General features: G+C 32.5%; 3 protein-coding genes across 4 annotated transcripts; 2 read left to right on the top strand and 1 right to left on the bottom strand.

Annotated features, from left to right (window-relative positions):
- Positions 1–4375: 4375 nt before the first annotated feature.
- Positions 4376–7556, top strand: LOC122610109 (protein RICE SALT SENSITIVE 3-like). The gene is made up of 7 exons (XM_043783106.1): positions 4376–4606; positions 5046–5099; positions 5226–5390; positions 5489–5597; positions 5684–5725; positions 5862–5918; positions 6900–7556. Exons 1-7 carry the CDS (start codon positions 4437–4439, stop codon positions 7425–7427), a joined length of 1125 nt encoding a protein of 374 aa, XP_043639041.1. The 5' UTR covers positions 4376–4436; the 3' UTR covers positions 7428–7556.
- An 8797-nt stretch (positions 7557–16353) lies between these two features.
- LOC122585293 (RING-H2 finger protein ATL46-like) lies at positions 16354–18372 on the top strand. 2 transcript variants are annotated; one of them, XM_043757416.1, is made up of 2 exons: positions 16354–17554; positions 18207–18372. In XM_043757416.1, exons 1-2 carry the CDS (start codon positions 16476–16478, stop codon positions 18235–18237), a joined length of 1110 nt encoding a protein of 369 aa, XP_043613351.1. In that variant the 5' UTR covers positions 16354–16475; the 3' UTR covers positions 18238–18372. The 2 variants fall into 2 exon arrangements, with proteins under 2 accessions (XP_043613351.1, XP_043613350.1); XM_043757415.1 differs by having other exon boundaries at positions 18199–18372.
- A 2605-nt stretch (positions 18373–20977) lies between these two features.
- LOC122606992 lies at positions 20978–24385 on the bottom strand. The gene is made up of 7 exons (XM_043779912.1): positions 24170–24385; positions 23968–24048; positions 23546–23722; positions 23239–23409; positions 22720–22935; positions 22394–22482; positions 20978–21923 (listed from the first exon to the last, which is right to left on the bottom strand). The coding sequence occupies exons 1-7, from the start codon at positions 24261–24263 to the stop codon at positions 21207–21209; spliced, it is 1545 nt and encodes a 514-aa protein (XP_043635847.1). The 5' UTR covers positions 24264–24385; the 3' UTR covers positions 20978–21206.
- Between the last annotated feature and the right edge of the window lie 3240 nt (positions 24386–27625).

Below are 27625 nucleotides of genomic sequence, written 5' to 3'. Positions count from 1 at the left end.
TCAGTATTAGTTAATTTGATCCATTAAAATTTATACTTTGACATGCGAAAATTCAGGGGGCGGTTATTGATATATAAAGTACTACTTTTATGCATGTAATAAGCTGTTAATGACAACCCTTAAGACTGTCATTATCATTTTTCTTTTTTTTCTTCATTTTTAATTTTTTAAAAAAAAGATTATTACTTGTACATATAACTAACTATGACTAAATGTCTATGTTATTTAAAGATCTTATGTATGTCAATATCATATAATAAGCTTTCATACCTCAAGTAATAAGTGTACTTGGGTATTTGTGACAACCATATAAGCTGACACTTGTAAGTGTTTTTGATTTATTATTAAAAAATAGATTATTATATGTGGATGTAACTAACAATAACTAAATATTTATGTTATTAAAAGTTTCGTATAATGTCGATTCCATATAATGAACTTTCAAATCCCGGTTATTGGATGTACCCGACTAATCAAAATACCGGTAAAAAAGATATTATTACATGTGTATGTAGCTTATATGATTGTCACATATCAATGTTTTAAACACCGGTAAATACCGGACGGTATTATCGGTACCGGAGGGTACTCCGGTAATTTAAGCCCGATATTTTTTTCAGTATTTTCACTATTCAATACCGGTCTATATTTTCGGTATTCCTATTATATTTCAGTATTATCGTTCCGGTATTTTCGGTATGTAAAAAAAATGAATTTTTTAAAAAATTATTTTTATGATACTTTAATGTTATTTTTATTTGTTATTTGTGAACTTTAAAACTTATATTTTGTTATAAAATACCTATTTAACATTATTTTTTAGTTGAATATAATTGTATTTTACCTATTTTTTGGTAAATCGTAACAAGTTTTGTAGGATTTTTATACAAATAACAAAATAAATTAAAAATAGTCATATTTATTTCTTTGGCCTTTGACAATACTCGAACTTAAGATCTTCTGTAAAGTAGCGGCCGTTGGCCATTGGGCTATTATCCAGTTCTAAAAAAAAACCCACTACATATATCTATCATAATATTTATATTTAGAATCATTCAAAACCGAATATAACGATGTGGTTGGTATTTGAACGACATCGGGCAAAACTTTTACCCCCGCCAATTCAAATTTAACAAATAAATGTACCAAAAATGCTTCTCGTTTTTCTTAACCATATTTATTAAAACATACTCATGATACTCCTATGAATTTATAAATTATATTTTTTAAATGTCTGTTTATTTTTTTTCTTATTTTTATTAATTTAACTCATTATAACTTATATTTTAAAATATTAAAATATGAAAGATAATAATAACGTTTTTAAACTTTTCGAAATATTAGCAGTAACTATGTTATCATTTTAATTGTTACACATATATTTGGTTTTAAATTAATGTTGCCATGACACCTCCCACCCTAAAGGGGCGGTACCATGTAGTGATATCTATATTGCTATATAAAGCAAACTACCCATTCTTCATTTAAGTAATTAAGATTTTAAAATGAAAATATTACCTCTGTTCTTTATTCACTAAATTAAACATCTTCACCTATATATCTATAATATCCTTAATGAAATAATTCACAACATATATCCTCCAACCTTTAAGTAATCATATTAACCCCTCTTACATCAATTATTAATTTACAATCACTACCACGCCGCCACCGCCACAACTGCCGCCGTCACCACATCGTCGTCGCTACCACCATCATCACTGCATCGTGCGGCTGGCATCCGTCTATATTATTAATTGAGAGTGCATATTGAAAATTGTGAATTTTCTATAACAGATAAAATAAAAAATTTAACCCGTATGCCTTCAAATGATTCTTACACGCACAACGCATCTTATATATGGTAGTAATATTTTAAAAAGCATGAGAAGGTTACTCGTATAATGCGGTGACATCGACGGGTGGCATCGATGTTAGTGACCTAACGATGTGTTTAATTGTTTAAAAGTAAAAGTTAATTGCAAGATTGGTCCCTGTGGTTTGTGTATTTTAGCAAAGGGATCCCAATTCGAGAATCATTGCAATGGGGGTCCCTATTTTGAGAACTTTTTGCAAAATTGGTCCAATTTTGACGGATCTGTTATAGGTGGCCGTCAAGTGTGCACGCACAAGGACGCCCATTGCTAAAATGAAAAAAACCACATGGACCAATCTTGCAACTACCACCTTAATATAGTTTTTGATTTAACTCAAAAGATTATAACGTACAATTATTTGCTCGTTAGGTCTTTAATAGTAAATTTATGTATACTTTAAAATCTTAATAATGGAGATCTACCTTATATAAATACTTTTATTTTTGAAAAGTGATTTGTATAAAAACTTTTGTTATTATATAAACTTAAAAAAATAAAATATTGTATGTTAACAATTTGATATTTAATAAAAATAAAAAAGTAAATCTGTTTGAATAATATAAAAGTCATATATGGTATTTTAGTTATCTACTATCGTGTCAAATACACAAAAAGTCAGCAACACTTTTTTTAAAATAATATAAATTAGTAAATAAATGCAAATAAAAAAAACCGTATAAATTCTAATTTACAAATATAAGAAAAAGTAAACTAGTAATTTGATACTTGCCTTAACAAACAAAATCTTTGGTATGTTCTTAGAATGTAGTTATAAGTTATTATGTGAATTGGAATTAAATCATTAATTGACGTATTTATAAGTTTCAAACTTTTTAGTGAAATATGTTTTTAGTAATTTAACTATAGATAATCATGAAAAACTAAAAAGTGTTAAAAATTTTATTTAAGTTACTTAATAAGATTTATTTTTTTATGGAAAAGTTAAAGAGTATTAATTAGTTATAGATTTTTAAAAATTGTAAGTTAATTAAACTTTTTCTGACAACTATTCATATAATTAATAATTTAAAGTTTTAAAGTTCCATATTTTTTGATTTATTATTTTAAAGGATAAGTATCATGTAATGTAACAAACTTTGGACGAATATCTATATTATGAAATAACTAAAGTTTTGTGTATTGTATGTAAACAACTTTAAAAAAATGTTTATTGTATGTAAGAAAACATATGTGGCAAGCATATAAAGGTGCCACTTCTCTGATTTTAATTTGTTAAATACATTTTCTTACATACAATAATCATTATTTTTGAGTTGTTTACATACAATATACACAACTTTAAACTTTAGTTATTTCCTACTATAGACATTCGTTCAAAGTTTGTTACATTACAAGATACTTATCCCTTATTTTAATTATGATACATGTAAATTTATGTTTAGTTTAACTAAGTTTTTTAAATTGTTAAGAAGTAGTTAGGCCAATAGTCTTTTATTATATATAAAGAATAGTTAGTTGTAAGATTGGTCCATGTGGTTTTTCCATTTTAGCAATAGGGGTCCTTGTGGGGTAGAAAGTACATAAATACCTTCCACACGTGTTGCACATGTACACACTTGACGGCCACCTATAATAGATCCGTCAAAATTGGACCAATTTTGCAAATAATTCTCAAAATAGAGACCTCCGTTGCAACGATTCTCGAATAAGGACCCCCTTGCTAGAATGCACAAACCACAGGGACCAATCTTGCAATTAACTCTAAAAGTAATTAATTTTATTAAGGGTAATTAATTATATTTAGAATGCACAAACCACATGCACCTGTGGTAGATACTGGAAGCAGTCTGTCTACCTTTGATAGGGGCATGAGACTCAAAACATTAAGGAGTACATGTATGTGATGCCATACATTGCACAGTAGTCCAGAAACGGCAGTGATTTGGTGCAGAAATGCTTGTAGGCAAGTAGTTAATGCATTCCAACTAACGGAAAAGCTATTTCAATTCAGAGTTTCGTTTGAATACACTAAATTTTTCCTGGGACTGATCGATGATATCAGTTATTAAGTAGTGATGTGTCAGAATGATGTATATACTGAATAAAGATGGATATTAGAGATACTACTAGTATATATATTGAATGGGTATATGGAGTGTATAGAAATTATACTGGTGTCATGATGTGTATGGAATTATAAGGTTTGGTCATACTGATAGGTACGTGTTAATTAAATAAATAAAGGTAGTGTAGATAGAAAGAAGTTTATCAATGGGAGAGGTTTTGGAAAAAGTGGGATTTTTTTTTTTTTTTGTGGGCCTTGCCATATACTATCATTTATTGTGTAAATAACAATACCAAAGCTATCAACCATTATTCATAAACAGTATCATCTCATCATCTGTTCAAAAGCAAACTATATATATATTTTTTAAATCTAAATATAAAAGAGAAGTAAATAGAAAAAAGTCTCTAGCAAGCTAAGAGAGAGAGAGGTATATAAATATATTATTATATTATATATATAAATAAATGTGAGGAGGTATTCATCCTTATAAAAGAGTGTCTGGTTTTTCCTTCTTTTAGACAAAGAGATATATGTGTGTGTGTTTTATAAAAGAGAGAATAATGGAAGATATGCAGGTAAACCAAATGGCAGTAACACATCTGCTTCAACATACATTAAGAAGCTTTTGCATTCATGAAAACTCACAATGGGTTTATGCTGTTTTCTGGAGAATTTTGCCAAGAAACTACCCTCCTCCCAAGTAATCCCTTATTTATTACGTAATCCAATATAATTAATATCCCCCCCTTCTTTAATCAATTAATTACTGTATATATATCATCAGTACTACTTTTTCAAGTAAGTAAATATCTTTACTTAATATCTAAGGCCATCTGCTAGCTACTTACATCCGACATTATCAATATCGTTGTCGTTGTATTAATTAGTCTAAGTGTAGTTATTAATTTTTAAATTTCAAGAAACTTACTTTACTTATTATTACGTAGCTATCTATCTATGTGTAAAACTTAATTTAATTCCCAAGTTTTTAACACTACTCTAGCTTATCGATATAAACACAGTACTAAGGAGTATTACCCATGGAATTACATTACATATTATTAATAAAAGAAAGAAGGGGGGGATAGTTGTCAATAATATATAATAACTCAATTATTTATTGTTACACACACACACAGGTGGGATGGTGTAGGGGGAGCATATGATAGGTCCAGAGGCAACAGAAGAAATTGGTACGCATACTACTACTATTAATTAACTTGATCGAGTTTGTTAATTAGTACGGAGTAGTATTTGTCATTAATTAAAAGTATTAGGTAGCTTAAATAAACTAATTATAAGAGTACGAAACTAAACAGGATATTGGTATGGGAAGATGGTTTTTGTAACTTTGGAGCATCATCAACAAGTAATGCTGGAGACTGTTCTGCTGCGGTTAGTTATGCTGATCATGAATCTGCAGCAGGCCTTCAACCTGAGCTTTTCTTCAAAATGTCCCATGAGATTTACAATTACGGCGAAGGGTATTACAAACTACTACTATTAATTAATGATCTAGATAGTTAAAAACATACTTTTCTTCTTCTGATTGCTTAGTTATATTGGCTCAACAAATAATCAGGTTAATTGGAAAAGTAGCCGCAGATCACAGTCATAAATGGATAGCCAAAGAGCCAAATGATCATCAAGAAATCAACTTTTTGTCAACCTGGAATAATACAGCTGACTCAGTAATTAAATACATTTTCTCCAATTTAATTTAATAGTATATAATAATCATATTTAATATTTGATTCTCTATCTGTTATTGCAACAGCATCCAAGGACATGGGAAGCTCAGTTTCAGTCTGGTATAAAGGTACAAAGGCATCACTTACTCATTAATCAAACAATGTTGGTAATTAAACTCATTATCAATCATGGTACCTTGTTGTTGTTTAGTAGAGATGTTGGTTAATTTCCTCATTATAAACTAATTTAATAAAGTAATGCAGACCATTGCTTTGATTGCTGTTAGAGAAGGTGTCATTCAACTAGGATCCATTCACAAGGTTCAACTCCCTTTCTATCTCTCTGTCTAGCTAGCTTTCTCATACATATATATATATACACGCCTGCATACATATGGGCGCCCTCAACACCGTTTTGAACCTAATAAAGCAAATTTCTTAAAATAGACTTAATTTGCCGATTTTATTAAAACTTAAACACGTACACTGTTTGATAATTTGCTAATTAGCAAATAGCATTAGCAAATACTCAAACAGTGCACGTGCTTGATTTTCGGGTAAAACAAATAGACAAATGCGCACAAAATTGAGGCCTATAGCAGCTTAATTTGTTGTTGATGAGATATCGTGCAGAGATTTTTAGCCCAAAGTCTATAGAGGAATTATATACAGTATGTAAACCCGGCCTATATATATATCTTTTAAATCAAAACAACAATCTTAATTGATATTCAAAAGGATGCTAGCTACTAGCTAGCTAATCAATAAAAAGTTGTTGTACGTTGTTGTTGCTCTAGAATAGAAGAAATAATTAAAGCTTGTTTTTAGTTGAGAATCTCAAGAAGAGATATTAGGCAGCTAGCTAGTTGGTACGTAGAGTCTTGTGTAAAAACAAGAATCTTGGACTACGCTAAATGTTACTAGTATGTCTCTGTCTCTCATGCAATAAATGAAAAGTTGTAATTATTCATTTCTTGCTCCGAAAACATATATAGATCAAGGACACAAAAAGGTAATCCCTCCTTTTCTCAAAACTAGAATTCTTTCTCTAAGTATTATATTAATGATCGATCCTAAAAGTATGGACTTGATCCAACCTTATATAGTTACTCAATACTATATAATTACATTATAATTGTATTATAACATTATTAATGATGCAAAGGTAATGGACTTCCTTTAACCTTTACCAGATAATTAATTATGAAGTACAAAACATCTTTTTCACTTGATTTCATATTAAATAATAGATAGATAGTACTAGCTATCAACTAATTAATGCAAATTAATTACTTTCAAAAGGTAATTGAGGACTTGAACTATGTGGTGCTACTAAGAAAAAAGTTCAGCTACATAGAAAGCATCCCAGGAGTACTGTTGCCACACCCATCTTCCTCGGCGTACCCATTTAAAGGAGACGGCTACAACGCGTCTGATCAAGCATGGCATTTTCAGGGTGGCAATATGTCAATGGTACCACCACCCGAATTATATCACCGCTACAACTACAACCAACCGTTGAACATAACTCCTTCAATGAGCAGCCTTGAAGCTCTTCTTTCCAAACTCCCATCCGTTGTCCCGGTTTCCTCATCACCTCCACCAGTTCCACCATTTTGTGATCAGGGGACGCCGCCACATTATGTTGTGGCGGTTAGTAGACCGATGGAGTTTTGGGGGGTGGAAGCAAAGGAGGAGGTTGAGGAAGAGGATGTAAAAGATGGTGGAGAATGTAGCAGTTCTATGACTTCTTATAACCATGAACATTATGGTTATCATAATCATCATGATTTGAATGTAAGCAATTGCATGCACAATAATGGTTATTAATTAATTAGTAATTGAGCTAATAACTAATTAATCAGTGGTTGATTATATTAACAGAAGATTGTTTAGTATAGTGTTATATGTATTAAGTGCAATTTGGTCCAATTTCAATAGTGTGTTTCTTTGGTTTCATTTCTTTTATAGTTATGTTTCTTTTGGTGTGTCAATATAAATAACAAAAGTAAGTAATGTAAATTCGTTGAAGTTGATTGTGTAAAAGTTATAAACAAAAGTTACTATATATACTAAAACTGTGTCTGGATCTATACATATGTAATGTTGGTATAATTTGAACCATTGTAATATTGTATGTAAATTATGTAATGTATTATTAACTTGTTTATAAGAATTTGCTATGCTGGCGAACATTAATTTGATGTCATAAGACCTGAAATTGTTATAGCTAGGTTCATGGTTATTGTTGAAGGTGAAAATGCCATTTTTAACAAAACATCGCATGGTTGGTAACTAGCTATTGGGCCGGATGGAAAGCAGTCATTTTCTATTTTTAGGACAAGTCCATTTGAGATTGGTCCTGACTTACCTCCATAAGTAGCCTTTTTCTTTTAATTAATTGGAGTGACATAGAAAACAAGTAGTTGGGTGACTGAGTCCAACTGGTCCCATTTTCTTCATATATGTATAGAATAGAAATGCTAGTTGTATTTAATGATCAGTCAAACTGGTCCTCGCTCGATGAATGGTTAGAAAGTGATGATTAAAGATACGTACATATTTAACCAAATATCTTTCATTTTCGCCACTTCTCTTGCCTCATATGGTTAGGAAGTATTCACTACAGTTTTCTTTATCTTATACATTGAATGATAGGTTGAAAGAGCTAGTCTCCAATTTAGGTTTAAATGATGGAAAATGATAATGACATCCCTAGCTTATTACATGCATAAAAAATAATATTTTATATATTAATAACCGTTCCCTGAATTTTCGCAAGATAAAGTACAAATTTTAACGCATCAAATTAATTAATACTGACAGCCCTAAGGGTTGTCATTAACAAAACTTTTAAATGATAGGTGGGTTGTTAAGTTGTTAGAATTATAAAATACTATTTTTTAGTTGTAAATAGTATTGATTTATATTTTGGATTTTAATTGTAAATATATTTTAATTGTAAATATTGTAAGTGTTGAAGGGGTAGATTGTAACTTTTGTAATAGGTATATAAACCCTTCAACATATGTATTTTGTAAACTTTCACCCCTACAATTTCACACACATTTTCTCTCAACACACACTTGTAACTGTCGTTTCACACACACTTACACATACCAAATCCGCCATTCACACACACTAAGACACACGCATAAGCTTGAATTACTTGATTATGGTAATTACATGGGTGCTTTAACAAAGGATTAGAGGAAAAGAACCACTAGATGTTTTCACAACGGGTCAATAGTTCTTAGGCTTGAACTATTATTGGAGGCGCTCAAGGAAAAACGTTCAAAAAATGTCAAAATACACTTTTCCAAATAATCCGAGTGATGATTAAAGGAAAAGATATATGAAACATCTACCTTCAAGTATACAGAACCAAATTATTCTCCATTGGTAGAAACTATTAATTCTGGCTAGTGATTCATGTTGCAATCGGCAAGTTATCTCCTAAGCATTATCCAGCCCATTCCCATGTAGCCCATAACTTCATGATTTGTTCAAGCCCATTAGTAAGTCATCCTAATAATATCTACCTCTTGGTTTTAAAACCCGTACGAAGCCGATCCTAAGAACAATTAGGGTGTTTCTTGCCCCCACATCAACCCAAAATAACAAAATTAGTGTTAGATTAAACGTATTTAGTTATAGGTATTTAGTTTACATTTTTGATCGCCTCGACATCGATCAGGGGTCCATCCAAAAGTATACCCATAACAACCCAAATTAATTGGTTAATAAAAAAAGAAAAAATGATTAATCCGCTTAACTAAATAGCCTAAAAATCCTCTCAATTATAAGATGAAGACAAGTGGCAAAATCAAGAAATAAGATTAAGAAAGAGAAGAAATATAATCTAAATGTTACAATTTTAAGATTTCAGGAGGTTTTTAGGTTAATTTTTAAAAAGATCCATCATTTTTCTAAAGAATGTTATGTATTTTTTAGACATACACATAGTTCACAAGTCACAACACAAACTCTTTTTGTTTCTTCAACACATGCACAAACACACAGTAATAATTGTTATATTTATCATTTGTAAATTTTTTGTTTATCTATTTTTATCATGGGTGTTTCACATTAATCTTATAATTCTTATCTTTTCTGCATATACTTTTAACACTCTGGCCTATTTTTGTAATTCACGGCTAAAGATTGGACTCGGTATTAAAGAAAGTGTGTTTACGGCTAAAGGTGTTTTCAACATATTTATTTAAACTATTGATGTGTCTCAGTTTATACATATTTCACACATCTTTATTGGATGTTTTGTACCCATTTTATAGCCATTTATACTTGTTTTGTGGTGCGTTATGTTGTTTGCTAATGGTTTCAGGGCTACAGCAGGTACATCGCCCATAAATGGTAGAAGATAGCTCAGAAATGGTCCATATGCACTAACGGGTGAAAAACGAAGCTGAAACACCAAAATCTGGCAGAAATCGCGACGCGATTCAGTACAAAAGTTCAATCGCGGCGCGATTCGGGAATAACGCGACACGACAAAAATCCCTATATGAAATTGTTCTAGTTTTGGCAACCCTCGCGGCGCGATCCAGTAATGTTCTGACGGATTTTCTCTCTCCGGGACTATAACTACCAACACCCACTCAACCCTAAACCTAATCTTTGACACTTGAGCACACATACTTAACTTGCAGCCGTTTTTGAATAGTTTTTAAGGTTTTTTCATCACTCAAACATACTTGAAGACTTAAAGACTAACTTTGGCTCTTGTTACTCATTGTAGCTCAATTATAACCTCGATTTGGATTTGTTCTCTATATTTGGTACATTATGTCTTCCTTTTTATTTGAATCTTTAGCTCTTTTCACTATGAGTAGCTAATGCTTTATACATCTATGGAGATGAAATGAAACAATTAGTCATGGTTGCATAATATTTTGAATTCAAGTTGGTTTTACTTAATACTTTGTCAAGATCTTAATAAATTGATTTCTTCTACTTAAACTTGTGTTTTTGGTGATATTTGTGTTCTTCGTTAGTGGTACTAGTTGAATGCAAGTATTATTTTAGTTGTTTGTCTATGAATAACTATTGTTAGGTCATGGTATGATAGTAAAGAATACAAGTCTAATAGAAATTACTTTGCTAAGTGAATTTAACGGTTGGTGGTACCACATTTCTTTCACAGCGATAAAATTGTTATTTAAATAATCAAACAAGCTATTTAGTTCAAGGAATTGTAATAAGGTTGGTAGTACAACTTGTTGCAAGGAATTGGGTTGATTAGGTGATTTAGTCGATTTTACAAATGTGGTGCACCCGTTTGTGTTGTTGTCTTATCACGATTATTATCACCAACATGTATGAATTTCGAGCTTAAACCATATGCAACCTAGACTTCTTGTGTAGCGGATTCGACATATATGACTTTTTAATTATTGTTTACACTAAAACCATTTTCGATTAATTCTTCGGAATTACTAACTTGCTTTAATTTCGGCAAACTAACTTTTCAAAACGTAAAGTGACAACTCGGTCACAAACCAAACTTTCTCTTGATTTACATTTTAACAACCTTTAGTACAATTTTCGGTCCTTGTGTTCGATCCTGATCTTACCAATTAACTATATTACATATGAACGGGTACACTACCCGTAAGTGTGTGCTAGTCAGTGAGCGGTAGATCTTGTTATAAATTATTAAACTTGATTTCACACATCAACTACCCGTCCAGGTCTAAAAACTAGCAAAGAATATGTCTTTTTAAATGTTCGTGTCACGGGACGGCTAGCTGTTACATCCATACGGGCAGACAGTCACTAGCGACCGATCCAGGAAGTAAGGGACTACAGAGGAGGGAAAACCCACCAATTTAACCGCTACAGAAGGCACGACATTAAATTGGAGGTAAAACCTCGCCTGCTCAGACTCGAACTCTGGTCTCCCAGGACCCATTTGCAGTATAGAATATGTTAAGGTGTACAATTAAATTGTGAAAAAAAATTATATAGATAAAAAAAAATTATATTGAAAATAATAATAACTACGGTTATAATTAAATGAAAAATGTTAAATACAGCCTTTATAGTTACACTTAATATGAATAAAAAAATTGTACCTTCCATATATCAAAAATCAACTCTTAAATTTTACGGTATCGAACGCATGCGAACAAAACACACCTGTGAGTCCCCTACATAAGATCTTAGTCGAATATAACAAGATAATACAAGTATATCAAGTAACCCGACTGACAAGTAATTCTAATATAAATAAAGACTAGTTCAGAATAATGATCCAGATATGGATATGAACACAAAGTAAATATGAGAAACAAGTGCTTGAGACTATATAAATAATATGTATAATCAAGTATTAGGCAAAGAGTCACGATGTATTTTTTAATGTATTTTATTCATTGATAAAAACAAAATACAAAGGTTGTTGCGGAACAAAGATAATCACACTTGTGAAAATATTTAAACAACCTTGAAATACAAATGATCTATCAACTAGGAAATACTGGTAAGAATTACTTAGAGTATATCTCACAAGTTGCAATGCCAAAGTTCCAAGCCGTTTGCAAAATGTGAGAAGCCTTGTATTTATAGGCAAAGTCCATGATGACGTGGACTAGGCCGTACAGTACTTTGTTGGGATACATTTAAGGAAATCAATAAGATTCCTTAAATTGTATATTTTAAGGTTAAGTGTGAAAGTCATTTGATGTGACATTTCACACTTTATTCCCAACCATTTGACTTAACCAAAAAGCTTTCCAGAGACAATGTTGTTGTCTGGATAAAGCATGGTAAAGTAAAAAAAGGCTTACTCGTAATCAGTGCAAAGTGGTGTAAGTACTTTACACTGAGCAGCTCCAGATCTTCAATCAGATAGAATCTCCTCAGGGCTCTGTTTATCAGAAGATTCTCTTCTTCAATCTTCAGTTTTCGACTTCAGAATGAATGTCTTCAGTTTGGCTGATCTCGATCTAAAGTGAAGCTTCACAAAATTAATTCTGAGAGAGTCCTCAGAAATTCTGTACAAGTATTTTCTCTGAACTTCAGATATTTCTGAACAAATTATACTTGGTCGATTTTTGGACTAACAACTGTAAGAACCCAAACCTTTTTAATTAAAATCGAATATATTTTTTTTTTTTACCAGACCCCACTGCAGCGCAGTGAGGTAAAACACACCCACTGCGGCGCAGTGGAAACCCACGGATCAAAATGACCAAAAGCTCATTGTGGCGCAATGAGCCTGGGTGACTCCCCACTGCGGTGTAGTGGGACTTACTGCACAGGAACACTTGTTAAAAAAAAAACTCCATTTTTCCTGTACTTTGACTCCACATTGCTTCTCAAAATACCATTTCATTCTCAAACCTTTCAAAAACTAAATCAAACCATCTAAGACATATAAAACACCCATTACATTAAAATTTACCTTCTATACAAGATTTACAACTACATTATTCAACAAGTGGGTCAATTACCCAACTTGGATAATTATCAAGTCATTCACAACTTCTTTCAAAAACTTACATTTCCACCATAACCACAAATTTTCAGAAGTTTATCAAAGATAAGTTAACCAAAAGAACTTGTATCAAGAGCCAAGATGTATCAAAGAGATTATCTACCCAAGTTACCCAAAATGCCAACCTTCTAGACGGCTAAAGCTTCCAACTCTAACTTCACTCGATTTTCAACAAAAGAACTTGAAAATGAATGTATGATGTTTGTTATGAATGCATCAAGCACCACATAAAGCCTAGCAAGTTAGCCATTGCATTCATAACAAATATCATACATTCATTTTCAACATGGCTATGGACAATTTGGCTGGTAGGAATTTACCTACCTACTAGCTCTTGCATACAATATGACTAGTAGGAATTTACCCACCTACTAGTTTTCAATAAATCAACAAATGGGTCATAGGAATTTACCCACCTATGACCTCTAATAACAAGAACATGATTATATGCATATACACTCACCTCAATTTGGCTACTTGACACTATACAGCTAACAAGCTCAACAAATTAATCTTCAACACCTATACATAAATCAACACATAAACATCTATGAGTTCTATGACTCAACTTCCTTACAAACATTTACTTGCATTCATCAATTCTAACATTATGGTGTTTGGCTACTCAAAACTTTTCCAACAAATTCCAAATTCTCATAATAGAACTTTATTTCATAATCACTAGCCAAACACCACAAAATATGAGATTCTTACTATGGGGGATTTTCATTATCAACATTCTCTTTCAATCAAATTATCCAATTATCAATCAATTTATTAGGGTTTTACTTGAAAATCTCTAATAACAAAAACCCTTAAATTTCTAAGAGTAAGAACCCTAAGTTTCAATAACAAATAAAACTAGGGTTATGAAAATCAATACCTCAAAAGTGAAAGACAAAGGATTAGGGTTTTCAAATCACAATTCCTTCCCCTTTCTTCCTTCAAAATTTCGGTCACCACCACCTCCACACAAACCCTCAATTTCAATTTCTAAAGTAATTGATGATGATTATTGTTATTGTTCAAAGACTAAGATTCTTTAATTTGAAATTTGAAGTCTCAATTGCATGGATTGAAGTAGGAATTGAAGAATCAAGAACAATTAAGAAGTAAGTTGAATTGAGTGAGTGGGAAATATGAGTCACAAAACTAAGTGGCTGACTTTCATCTCTGATGGCCACGTTCCATCTTTAATTTTGTGGGTTTAATACCCGCTAGCCACTAAAGTTCCAACTAAATTAACCCCTTATCTCAAAATATAATACTAAAAAAATAATTTAATATCAAAACTATGAAAAAGGTTAATTTTCTATTACCTTAAAATATTGGGGTGTTACAACAACACCTTATATATACAACATCCCCTCCGTGTAAAATCAATTGTTCTTTTTCTAAGTAAAAAATAATAATTTGTTCGCATAGAAGAATTAGAATGGCGGCAGCGAAGGAATTAATCGTTGAAGATAAGAAAATCCTAATGGAAATCCTTTTATGCCTTCCGGCCAAGGCGTTGCTTCGACTTCGGTGCGTTTCAAAATCTTGGTATTCTCTCATATCTAGTGCCGAATTCATACGTGATCATCTCAAACGATCATATAACTACCGAAATAATATGCAAAGTACTGTTGTACGTACGTGGGAGCTTAATTAGTTAATTAGCCAGGACTTAGTAATTTCGGAGAAGACATATATCGATCATGCAATTATTAAGCTATATATTAATTGTATGCTTCAAAACGTTGGTTTTTTATTTTGATCATCTTAAGCCGTCCCTTTTTCTTTTCTTTTTTTTTTTTGGTTTCATAAACACTAATTGATCAAGTTATTATCTATGTTTAATTTTGTTTCTTCCATTATGATTGAACTTTTTTATATGTTATTTTCGTGTTGGTTTCTTGATAAACTAGTTGTTGACATGTACTTCGTTAATCCAATAATTGGACAGAGCAATTAATTAATCCATTATCGATCATGTATATATTGACGGTTATTCCGAGTACAAATATGTATCAATGATGATATATGTTTTTTTTTTTTTAACATTCAAGATTTCATTAAAATAAAAATTAGCGAGCAGCTAGAGATACAAGCAAATATTAAAGCAAAAGTCCTTAATATATTCAGGGAAAAGGCGATATATGTTAGGAGTTGAGTACAAATATGTACAAATATGTTCTGATAAGTAAAACAAATTCGATAAGATTTTGACCGTTTGATCATATTATAAAACTGCACACAACATCTTTTGATTTCATCAAATTTTCAATGTTGACTTTTACTGACGTTTTTATTATATAAATAAAAATATAAAGATATACAAATGCCGACCATGAGTTTATTAAAAGTTAAAATCCTTAAGATAAACATTATTTTATTAGAAAATATTAAAAATAAAAAATTGATAGCTATTCTTTACACAATATTAAATTATATAAATATACATTATATTAATTTTTTTAATACAAAACAACTCCTATCCCAAACACAATACAAATCACATAAGATAGATCAATATATAACACCTCTATCTTAAACATAATAGGAATCATAGAATATATGATTCTAATATCTATTTATTACGTTATTTTGCTTTTTGTTTCATAACATCCTTAACATGTAAATTAAACATTTAGTTTTTACAACATATTCATATTCAATTTACAAATCAAAACCTTTTATGAGTTGGATGGTATAAAGATTTAATATTAGTAATATCGTAAGTTTAGTGTCCAATGTTGGACACGGGTCTAATATCTAGTATATACTGTTAGATTAAACCCACACGGTGAAAACATAAATAAAAATACAATAACAAATATTTATATTATTATTATTAATTTATGATTATATATTATTATTATTATTATTAACTTGTCAATTTTTGCATCTTTGCCCGTATTGGTGTTTTTTTGTCCCTGCCCACACGAAGCTAGCTAGCTTGTCAAGAAAGATAAATCCTGATAATGTTTTGGTGAAGTTTGTCAAGACTCGATCTCTCCTGTATTCATTCTGAGAGATTGGATACCATATTCGCTTATAATATAATGTTTCAGGCTTTAATTTAGCACATATGTATTTGTTTACAAAATCCAACTAAAATATGCTTAAACTGAAGTTGTTTTATCAACATATGTGTCAAATTAAGATGACAAAATAAATACTTTAGGTATCCTTGTATTGATTATGAACCAAGAATGTCTGCCGGTTGATGAAGTCATGATGGAATACCTCAAACACTCGCATCTCATTATCCTCCTGAATTTGCTCAAACAAATATCACAAGTAAATGACATAATTGCCCTTTCTGATGTTTCCCCATTTGCCTATGTTGGCCCAAAGATAGATGTACCAAATATATGGGAAGCCAATTAAAATTTCCAAACACCCACAAACAGAACACTTTTTCGCCTCCTGTTTATGCTCCTCCTAGTAATTCCACTTTGGTTATGGCTAAAAACATTGTCATTATAGTAGTAGTAGTAGTAGTTATGTTGTTGATGATTTGTGGTGTGCTACACTTTCTTATGAGATATCTAATGAACAAGATAAGATTATGCTCAAATTCTCAGCATGAATCCACAATAGGAAGGTTTCAAGAAAACAGTACTGAAGGTGATGTTGCAGTTTATCAAAGACAATTGCAGCAACTCTTCACTTTGCATGATTCTGGCTTAGATCAATCTTCCATTGATGCTCTGCCGGTTTTCGTTTACAAAGAGTTAGTGGGGTTTAAAGAAGATCATCATTGTGCTGTTTGCCTTTGTGCGTTTACAGAAGATGACAACTTGAGGCTACTTCCTGTATGCAGCCATGCTTTCCATACACATTGCATTGACACTTGGTTGCTTTCAAATTCCACCTGTCCTTTATGTAGAGGAAGCCTTTTTACACCGGGCTTTACGGTTGTCAACCCTGTTTTTGACTTTGACTTTGACCTTGACTATTCAAGGGAAGAGGAAGAGGAAGATGATGATCATGGGGTTTCTAACAACTTAGGAGATAGCAACACTCATGATGGGCATTCTGGTCATTTGAAGCAATGTGAAAGGGTGTATCCAGTTAAACTTGGGAAATTTAGAGCCATAAATGTTGAGAAAAGACAAGATAAACAACAAGTGGGACAGACTAGCAATGGCTATAATCTTGATGAAAGGAGATGTTATTCAATGGGGTCTTACGAATATGTGGTGGCAAATTCAGATTTGCAAGTGGCATTTTTCCAAGATACGGGTAGAACAGGAAACAGTGATTTGAGAATTGAGAAAGATAAGGTGAAGCAGAATAGCTCAAATGATGAGGCAAGAAATGGGAAGGTGATTAGCAATGGAAGCAAAGGTGAGAGTTTTTCTGCTTCCAAGATTTGGCTTTGGTCCAAGAAAGATAATCATAACTTTCAACATTCTTCGGTGCCTATGTGGTCAAATCCTCTCTCAGTGTAAGCTTATTATACTACTAGTCAACATATATATATATATATATATATATATATGCCTAAACTTGTTATTTTTTTGTTGATTTAATTATTGACTGGGTATTGAAAGGTTCAGAAATCCAATTGTCCTAGAGTAGATCAAGCTTTTGTTAGTATATTAATATATTGCAAGTCAGCAGGCAATACACAATGATAATATTTGAATTTAAAGGTCTTGAGTGGGTTAAGTTTTAACCATGAAAATCTAATAGGATAGCGATTGATGACTCTTTCTTTGGTTCTTCTAGTTCTTTGTTCAGCTTCAAATTCTGTCATATTTCGTTGAACAATTCTGACTTATGAATGCTTAATCGAAGATTGCTTAACACTTCGACAAACATTTAAGTCGCACTAAACACATAAAACAAAATGAACCAAATTGACTAGATAGCCCCTTTCAAGAAAATGGACATATAGCTTACTCATTGATACGTACACCACGGAAATTATACATACGCTACTAAGTCATGGTTAATGGCGTTATACATATGGTGGCGTATGACATGAATTAGTCGTGTATGGATAACTTCGGTGGGGTGCATATAATCCATCTTACTCCATAGTTTTTTTAAAAATATGTAACATCCACCTAACATATTCTTGAGAAGTTATGCAGTTATCAAGCAAAACAAAGGTGGGATCCATGACAAGTGATAGGAGTGGTGAGAGGCATTCATGGTTTTAAGCAACAAAGGGTTGACATTAGAATACTACTCATGGTTTGTGGGGGTAATCATACATTGATTGAAAAAATTCCTCAACCACTAGCTTTTTATTTTGCATCATATGTCTCCTAAACCATTTATTATGTCTCCTCCTTTCTTAATTCCTTGATATCCTTTTTACCTAACAAAAGCCACATATTTTAAGGACATACACTTAATGAACAATGATTTATAAGTATGCATTATTGTTACAGACAATGTATAGCATTAGCTACCTGGAAAGTGAAATTTGTATAGACTTCTCGTTGATGTATCTCAGATAAAACCTAAGCATCTGATCTATGTACCAAATGGGTTCAATGTCACTCAAAGTCTATGCTCAATGGTTGGAGCCTCTTTAATCATTATTTGTATAAACATAAGCTAAACTATGATAGTAATACATAGTTTTTGTAATGACAGTTAAAGCACTGACCATTCTATAATATTGAGGATAAACTTGTTAATTGGTGATCCATCTTGGCCCGTACGTAAGAAAAAGAACAAGTTACCCAACCCGCCCATTTTACCACCTTTACCAGACATACTAAGTTAAGTATACTAGACTACAAAGTGTAGCAGAGAAAGCTTGGAAGTTTTAGTTGAGGAATTTTCTTTATAATTTTCACAGAAGATATTATTGGTTGTGCAATATATGAACTTCAGAAATTGGTAGTAATATTCTGTAGCGAAACGTGAAAAGAAACGTACACTTAGCTTTTTTGCAACATGTGGATTAAGGACATGCATCAATCCTTCAACTTAAGGTGCAAGATCTCAAGCTATTTCTGTGAAACATAGGTTGCCTAAAGCACAAAGAGCCAGCTCCACCATATATTAGATAATAATATGGTTAAGATCTCTGCCCATGCGCATCATCGATCTGTTCTTTTTCATATATAGTTTTAGATTAAAGGATGTTGAAATGGGTTAAAGGTAAGCACATATTGATTTAAGGAATTGGTGACAAGCGTCAAAACTTAGTCTTTCATCAAGAACAAGTGATAAGTACACGAGCTTCAATTACATTCAGGCGTTCCATTCGACCAAAATGTAAGTGCAGGATATCCTAACACTTGAATGAACAATAACTTTGCCAACTTATAGTGTCTATAATCTTAATTACTGTCACTAATCACTAAATGAACTGAAGCACGTTAGTTTTTTTTATGAAAATACACCCCTATGCCGCGGTTGTGCTAGCATGAATGACCTGAATCATGTCTCTGCAGTGTTTCTTTTTCTGTTATAGTACTGTAATCGGTACCTTAACTCTTATAAAATTAACACACTAAACATTAGATAGTTGGCAGAACAACCAAGTATGTATGTAAACGGGCCGTATTCTGGTAACCAGCAATAACCCCATATATATGTTGATACATAGATTCCATCTGGACATCACAACCCTGATTTGCATTTTCTCGGAATAGCTAGCATTGGCAAAGTATGTATTGTACTATAACTAAGTTAGTATTTGTAAGGTAAAAATGAATTACAATAAAAAATGGAAAAAAGAAAAAATATAATAAGGTGAAAACAGCCAAAAAGAAAATAAGTGGCACGCACAAGTAGATTTGCAAAGGTGCGATCTTAGAATATATGTCTGTTTTTTTAAAGCATTTGGAGGTTGCCGTTGGTGGATCATGTGCCCATCATGCTCATTTGTTTCTTGTTTCTCATCAACCACGTGACCCCCTTCCTCTTTCAAACTTGTCTTATTCTCTCCTATATTTTAATCTAACAGTATTAAATAGGCTGGATCAGTTAAACACTTAAACACAAAGCATCTATTGTAATCTCTAACCCAACACAATTAGTGGTTAGATGCCTTTAATGTTCTCAAAAAAAAAAAAAGTCATGGGTTCCAACTTCTTTAGGTAAAAACATATTGAGATGGCAAATTTAAGGGTTTGGAACAATCACAATGATAACCCAATTAAGTCTTGTACATCTGAGTCACGATCGTACTCTCCAAATAAGCCGAACAAAATATATTTTTTCCGTTTATCAAAACGTACGTATGGTAATCACTATGTGGTTGATAGTGATCATGAAATGTACATTGTAGGCTTAAGATGTACCAATGAGTACAAAACAATGAAACATGTCTAAATTCTTTTCGACCTTGATATGTATGTCTAGATCTCAAGTATATAAGTTTCAACAATCTGATATTGAATATGCATCTATATATGAAACAAATAGGTAATTAGATATTTAGATGGTACAATTGTCTTCCAAATATGATATTGTTTTGGATCTTGAAAAGAAATAGTAGTTAATTAACAAGTTGGTAACAAGGAAAAGGATACAAAGATTTCAAGACATTCTTGATCCCACATGCACATGTCATATTTTTATTAGCATTTAAGCAAGTCACCTACCTTCTTTTTGTATAAACCAAAGCTAGTAAAATTACAATTTTGTTATATTATTGGTTAGGCCCACCAAATGCGATCTGTGACTATACTATGTATAGGTTAAAAATTAAGTAATATATTGGAGATGACCAAATCAAGTTGCGAAAAACGATCACAAGTTGTCCGGTTTATCGTTTTCTAAACTAATCTAACACAAAATAATGTGAGTTGTAACTTCATTTTGGTTTTTTTTTTTTTTCCTTCAATGGATCTGGTGCAAAAACTTTGCAAGAAAAAAGGTTTAGTTGCAGCTGGGATGATTTTTAAAAAGAAACTAATCATGAAGAAACAACATATTGTTCTTCAGGAATTTCATATTCACTTTTCATACAAATGGCAGCTTCTTACATATATTTTCTTCCCCAATGCTGCATCATATATGATAATATATGTTCTATAAAATCCTACTACTATACTCTTACACATTGCAAAATTAGCTATCACAATGAAATAATTTCCAATAACCACATTTGATTATAACATAATCAATCAATCACCACGAGCAAAATTACGAGAACGAGAACGGATCCTACCGCGATGATCATAAACCACATTCCCATGGTCTAATGGCTTAATGACCATTGTTTCGGCTTGTTCTTGAACAGCTCCAAACACTATCTCAGTGGTTTTTTCTGTGCTTTGTTCAAAGTAGGTTTCTGGAATAGAGGAATGATACCTGTTGTGATGTTGCTGATGCTTCTGCTGCTGCTGCTGCTGTGGCTGTTGTTGCTGATGCTGCTGCGGCTGTTGTTGTTGTTGTTGATAGTCACGCTCCCACCCGCTGTAAAGATGGCGGCTTTGACGAAACTGTTGCATTTTTTCAGCATCGTTTGTCATAAATGGATACGTCTTTTTGGGGGTTGGGGTTTGGGTCTCGATGGAAGGGGGCGGCTCGTCTCCGTCTGGGATCACGTAGCTATCTTGGATGGGCCAGGCATTTGACCCATACTTGTGGTCTTGGCGGAATGGTGGTTGATTTTGGAAGTGATAGCTTAATTGTTTCTTTTTCAACCCTGGGAAGATGCCTCCCAAGATTTCTGAAAATGATGATGTTGCATTGGCTATGAGCTTCCCAAGAGATCCAAAGAAACCTTCTTCTAGCTTTTCCAGATCGTCTTCTGACGGAATCAGTGGCGGCCTTACAGTTGATTTCTGGTATGGTGGTATTGGAGCAATGCTTGATTTCATTGTTGTTTGAGGCTCATCCTTCAAAAGGTAGAACCATTTGACAGTTAAGATAGGATACAGTCTATTCCAAAAGAGGGATAAATTGTCTTAAGATGTCAAACAGCACAACTTTTGACTTCAAACTCGACAAGTATAATTGTGACTTGCGAGAAGAATCACTATGAATCTTATACTACATAAGAAGTACAATGATATATAAAGATATTAAATCAGTGAAAAACTAATAAAACTTTGACCATAGATCCTTTGACATAGTGCTTGACAACAAAAGTCAAAGTGAGATCAAATCTAACTATAATGAATTTCCACTCTTAGTTACAAAAGAAATGTTATAAGAAACAATTTCTGAAGTTACACATGAAGTTACAAACAAGTTTGTCTTTAAATGACAAACACATGAAGTTACAAACAAGTTTGTCATTTAAAGACTGCCACATTGACCACAAAATGGTATGCTTATTTAGAATAGTGGATAGCAGAAGACGTACCATTTGATTGGAAATAACGCTAACAAATCTGCGTTGAAGCAAAGCAAGCATGTAACCAAAGAAACCTGCAGCAACCAGGACTGCAATTCCTGCAACAAGTTTCACAATGATTAATCATCAGCTTACATCTTCCATGAAAATTGCAAAACTATTCTTTCTGGGATGTCACAACAAAATTCAAAAAAAAAATTTCCAAGAATTCTTCAGGCCCATTGTATAAATGGATGTGTTGACCTTGGGTTAAAAGTTTGTTTTTATTGCAAAGTGTTTCATTATCATACATTTCACAGTGAGACAAGCTATAAGAATCAAATAGGTTAGTTTACCAAGAGGGAAGCCGCTTCCATACTGATAAGCACAATCGTCAAAAGGGAGTTGTATCTCACGAATGGCTTGGTTTCCCCTGTCTATAACAAGAAGAGAACAACTACTTCCAATGTAGACCACATCAAAGTCATCAGAAAATTTAGCATCTTCGCTTGGTCCATCTACATGTCCCCCTCCACGGCCCACTTTGCCACCTCCCGCAATTGTCGTCACACCTATACCAAAAAAAAAAAGTTATAATAATTCATATCAGTTTCATTCCAACATATCTTGATTCTTTCAGACCATTTCAAGATTCAAGAAACACAGTCACCCAACTAATCACACAAACACATGCTTTATAATCAATATTGGACATTAAAATTGCATTCAAATGGTTGCAGGAAAAAACAACCAATCATATGCAAGACAACAGAACAACTTACTAACATATGCTAAGAACAATAGCAATGTTATACAAAACCGCAAACACAATCTATCAAAATAAGACCCGCAGAGGTCAGAAAAGACCATATTACCTGTATCACTTATCTTCCTAATTGCCATATTGGCAGTATCAGCAATGTATATGTTTCCTTTGTCGTCAACTGTCAGGCCTTTTGGATGGTTCATCTTAGCTTCTCTAAGTCTCCCATCTACATGACCTGAATACCCATCGGCCGATCCAGCAACTAATTTCGGCCTACTATCTGAAAATTTTCCACATTATCATAAAATATCTCATAAGTCACTCACAAGTACCTTTCAGCTCATAAAAACCAAGAGTTGAAGAAATTGCATTTTTATCAATTCTAAGAAAACAGGGAATAATGAAGTAAAACTTACAAAGAGACAAAGCTGAAGAGATCTTGTAAAGGTTGCTATTACAAGAATCAAGAACAAGAAGCTCTCCATTAGGCAAAACCTCAAGAGCATGTGGCTCTATCCCAAGCTTACTCCCATCGAAAACCGTCTCAACGTTATATCCGCTCTCAAATTTCATCATTGGCCTCCCACTTATTGCTATATATATATAAACAACCAACCAACAAACAAACACATATTCAATACCACTAACAACCAACATTCAATACACCCATAAGATACAAATACTCAATTACCATATATATATATATATATATTATTAAGGATTTGGTAACTAGAAATAATTACTAACACTACTATACAACATATTACTTTGTGGTCAGCAAAATACTTAAAATTAAATGTAAGTAATGAAAGAAAAAAAAACAAAGATCTATTATTACATGTTTTGGTGGTGGGTTTGAGTGACCAAGCCCATTTCATCAAAGATGAAGCTACATTTGAGAATACCCCATTTACTATCCCTGCAAAAATATATAATATCACAAAAAAAAAATGTAAGTATAGATTACAATATTTACAGATCCTATAATAATTAAATGTAAAAAGAAAAAGAATGAAATGTAGTAACAGTAGTAGACTAACTAGCAGGTGAAGTGGGTGGTGGAGCAGCAGCTGAAGCATTAAGCAAAAAAATAATAGCAAATGTAAAAACCAGCACAAGCTTATTATTAGCCATTTTTTTTTTTTTTTGAAGTGAAGTGAAATGTGTGTTTTCAGTGGTTAAGAGTGTGCATTACAGCATTTACAAAAAAGAATTGAAACCCTAATAATAATAATAAAGGGAAAGAATCTGGGGTGGAAATGGGGTTTGTTTAAAGAGTGGGAAAAAGGTTTGCTTTATTTTTATTTTTATGGGTTTTTTAATTTTTATTAAAAGGAGTGTGGGGTTTTTGGAGAAAAGAAATAAAGATTTTTATATGAATTTATATATTATATTTAAGAGGATGGATAGATGGGAGGAAAAGACTAGAGATGACAAAAGGGAGGGGGCCATGGACAGTGGATGACAGTGTAGTTGGTGTTAAGAATTTATATTGTGGTAATTTTGTTTTTGTGTTTTTTTTTTTCAATGCTATTATTTGTTGTAAATACTTGTCATTTAATAGTAGTTTTTTTTTATTTTATTATTATAATGTTTTAAAAAGTTGTTTTTATCATCAAGTTCATGAAATATACCTTCAGATCCAGGTATCTTAATTTGTTCTGTTCACTTGTTGTGAATTATCACTATGGAATTATTGACAAAGTTATTGGCCGCAAGAAATTGGTTATATCTTTTACTGTTTTACATATAGAGGTTTCATGCTGCGTATTTTTATTAACTTTAATGGAGAAAAGTATTTTTTGTTAAAATTCAATAGTATCGATTATCATCACAAATAATAAACATACAAATGAGCAAGATCATTATTCTATTTTTGCATTATAGCTATGTATCAAAAATATAACTCATAAGAATAAAAGGAATTAGACTACTTAAAAAGAAGAGTCTACCTTAGCATTGTGGGACAACAACAACAACAACAAGGTACTCGATCCCGACACAAGTCGAGCTACGAGGGAGGTATGATGTAGACAGACCTTACCCCTACACAAAGGTAGGGAGGCTGCTTCCAGATCCACGAGGTGGAAGGGACCTCCGGCCCAAGGATGAGAAAAATAGGGTTGGATCCACCGGAGTGGAAGATATTCTCGATCTCAAGCTCTCAATCTCAAAACTCAATCTGGATCTCAAAACCAAATGCTGACATCTCCGATCTAAAAATCAAGAGAAATAGCCGTTTGGAGACAGAGAGTGGAGAGAAAGAGAGAAATAGCATGGTGGGAGAAATATACAAATGAGTAAGATTATTATGCTATTTTCATAATATGATATTCTATTCAACATGGAAAAATTATTTTAAAAAACTTGGAATGAATCTACCTAGCACTGTGGGAGGATTTGCACCATGTAACAACCTTAAAATGATATGTGTATGTAAAAAGAATGAATATGTGTGTAAGAGGTGTGTGAAGGTGGATGACCAAATAAAATAGAACGCTTAAACAAAAGAAAGCATCAGGGTCACCACCAAGGTTGGGAAACTCGGGATCGGATCGGCGAGTTGGGGAGTCACGAGTTTTTAAAAACTCGGATCAGAATCGGGGAGAACCCGGATCAGTTTTTTATATAGAAATATTATATTTTTTAAAAATTATATGGAATAAACTTTAATATAATTCTTTAAAGTTCAAATTTCATTCATTAGAATCATAAACTGAAACCTATTTAAGATTTTTTTTATTAAAAAAAAACAAAAAAGAAAACTTTGACCAAAGTTGACCCGAGTTTTGACCCGATCCGGCCGATTCTTGACCGATCCACCCGATTTTTGACCGATCTAGGCGAGTTTGACCGAGTTTTACAAGCGACCAAGCTGTTGACCGAGTTTTAACCGATTCCAGCTAACTCGACCCGTTTAACCCCCGATTCCGATTCCGAGTTCCCGGCTGATTCGGCCAAGTTTTACAACACTAGTCACCACTAAGCCCTAGGGGTGGTGTTCATGAAAACGGAGGGATGACTTGAGGCTTAAAACGTCTCACATCGGTTCGTCTAAGCAAGCAAACTATGTAATTGAAATCGACATATTTCCATTTATTTCTTCAAACACGCATGCTACCTTTGGAACTCAGATCTCAAGAGAATGACTGGACTATAGGACTTCCGGTCAGTTCAATGATCTTTGACCTCCGCCCAATAAATAAACAAGTGAACTACTCTCATTGTTAAGTAGATAAATTCAGTAATTGAGGTAAAACCTCAGTAGCAAGGCAGTCCCCCATTGAAAAGGTTTGGGTCTGATAACTCCAGGTTCGAAATTTGGAGGAGGCAAGGTTTTACCCCTATCAATAGGCGCGCCTTCGGGTGGATTGGTAGGAGGTTTTATCCCGCATCGAGTATTTGAAATAAACATTTTTACTTCAAAGAAGTTCTCTAGCGCAGACCCGATTAAGACAACATATGTTAGACCTCTCATTATCGAATCACGACACAGAGTTCAAGCGAAATTCACCATTAAAATTTTTTTTAGATAAATTCATTCTAGTCACTTGGCAGCCAATGATTTTTCTTGGTTGCGGGCTCAACTCATAAATTCTCATATCTTAACACTACAAATTCATCTTAATTGATACCTACACAAAAATAAATACTGATTTTTTTAGAAGAGAAAAAAATCGGGCTCAAGTTTTAACTGTAACTAAAGCTTATTGGTTTGATTTCCTATGTGCTAGCTCAAGTTTACAATTGCAAATAATTGAAAACAAAATCTCAAATATTAGGGGTAGTCGAATCAACATAAAAACGAGTTCATCGTTTCAAAATCCCAAAGCTTATTTTCTTCAAGCTTGACCGAGCCACCTTAAACTCGGATGGATTAACAACTCGACTCATCTAACTCGTGTAGAGAATGTATTCAAATATGAAATATGTAACCCGTAACTATACATATAATATAGTTGTTTAAAATAAAACCTCAAATTAAAGCTCCAAATATTTTCATTTTTCTTGGAACAAAGAGCTTCAAATGTATACGTTATCGGAATAGATATTTTGTACGTATGTAATGTGTATGGGTATGATCGTATGATATATATCACCCTTGTGGGGAATCAAAACATGATTTGAGCATCAAAAATAGTGGTCCATTCAACCCAAGCACGTTATACAAGATAAAAGTAAAAGCATTAGTTCGGTCAAGTTTTCCGTTTAAAAAATGCCGAAGTTTGTAGTATTTGATAGATTAAATTTCTTTAGAATTGGGTGTTTTACTGTTTACTTTGTTTTTAATTAACAAAGTGTGTGTAATCAGTTTTTAGATCATCATATCTATAACATCATTACAAATCAACTCATTAAATATTAATTACAGAAAGAAAAAAAAAAAAGTAACAATATATCACTATCATTGATTAAAGTTTGAGACATTTTTACATATTTATAAGAAAGAATAGTATGTAAAATAGAAGGGGGGTTTTGTTTTTGTTGGGGAATAT

This window comes from Erigeron canadensis, chromosome 1 (genome assembly GCF_010389155.1).
Source record: "Erigeron canadensis isolate Cc75 chromosome 1, C_canadensis_v1, whole genome shotgun sequence".
NCBI lineage: Eukaryota > Viridiplantae > Streptophyta > Magnoliopsida > Asterales > Asteraceae > Erigeron > Erigeron canadensis.
Note: the sequence above shows the minus strand (reverse complement) of the source record. Positions and strands in the feature narration are given on the sequence as shown.

Excerpts from the sequence above, each read along its gene's own strand:
- LOC122606992 (XM_043779912.1), bottom strand. The coding sequence starts at position 24,263 with ATGGCTAATAATAAGCTTGTGCTGGTTTTTACATTTGCTATTATTTTT. Across the intron at positions 24,049-24,169 it reads ACCACCCACTTCACCTGCTA|GGATAGTAAATGGGGTATTC; the intron begins GTTAGTCTACTA and ends ATATTTTTGCAG. Across the intron at positions 23,723-23,967 it reads CAAACCCACCACCAAAACAT|CAATAAGTGGGAGGCCAATG; the intron begins GTAATAATAGAT and ends ATATATATATAG.
- LOC122610109 (XM_043783106.1), top strand. The coding sequence starts at position 4,437 with ATGTGTGTGTGTTTTATAAAAGAGAGAATAATGGAAGATATGCAGGTA. Across the intron at positions 5,391-5,488 it reads ATTTACAATTACGGCGAAGG|GTTAATTGGAAAAGTAGCCG; the intron begins GTATTACAAACT and ends ACAAATAATCAG. Across the intron at positions 5,919-6,899 it reads AACTAGGATCCATTCACAAG|GTAATTGAGGACTTGAACTA; the intron begins GTTCAACTCCCT and ends TACTTTCAAAAG.
- LOC122585293 (XM_043757415.1), top strand. The coding sequence starts at position 16,476 with ATGGGAAGCCAATTAAAATTTCCAAACACCCACAAACAGAACACTTTT. Across the intron at positions 17,555-18,198 it reads TGGTCAAATCCTCTCTCAGT|TTATGCAGTTATCAAGCAAA; the intron begins GTAAGCTTATTA and ends ATTCTTGAGAAG.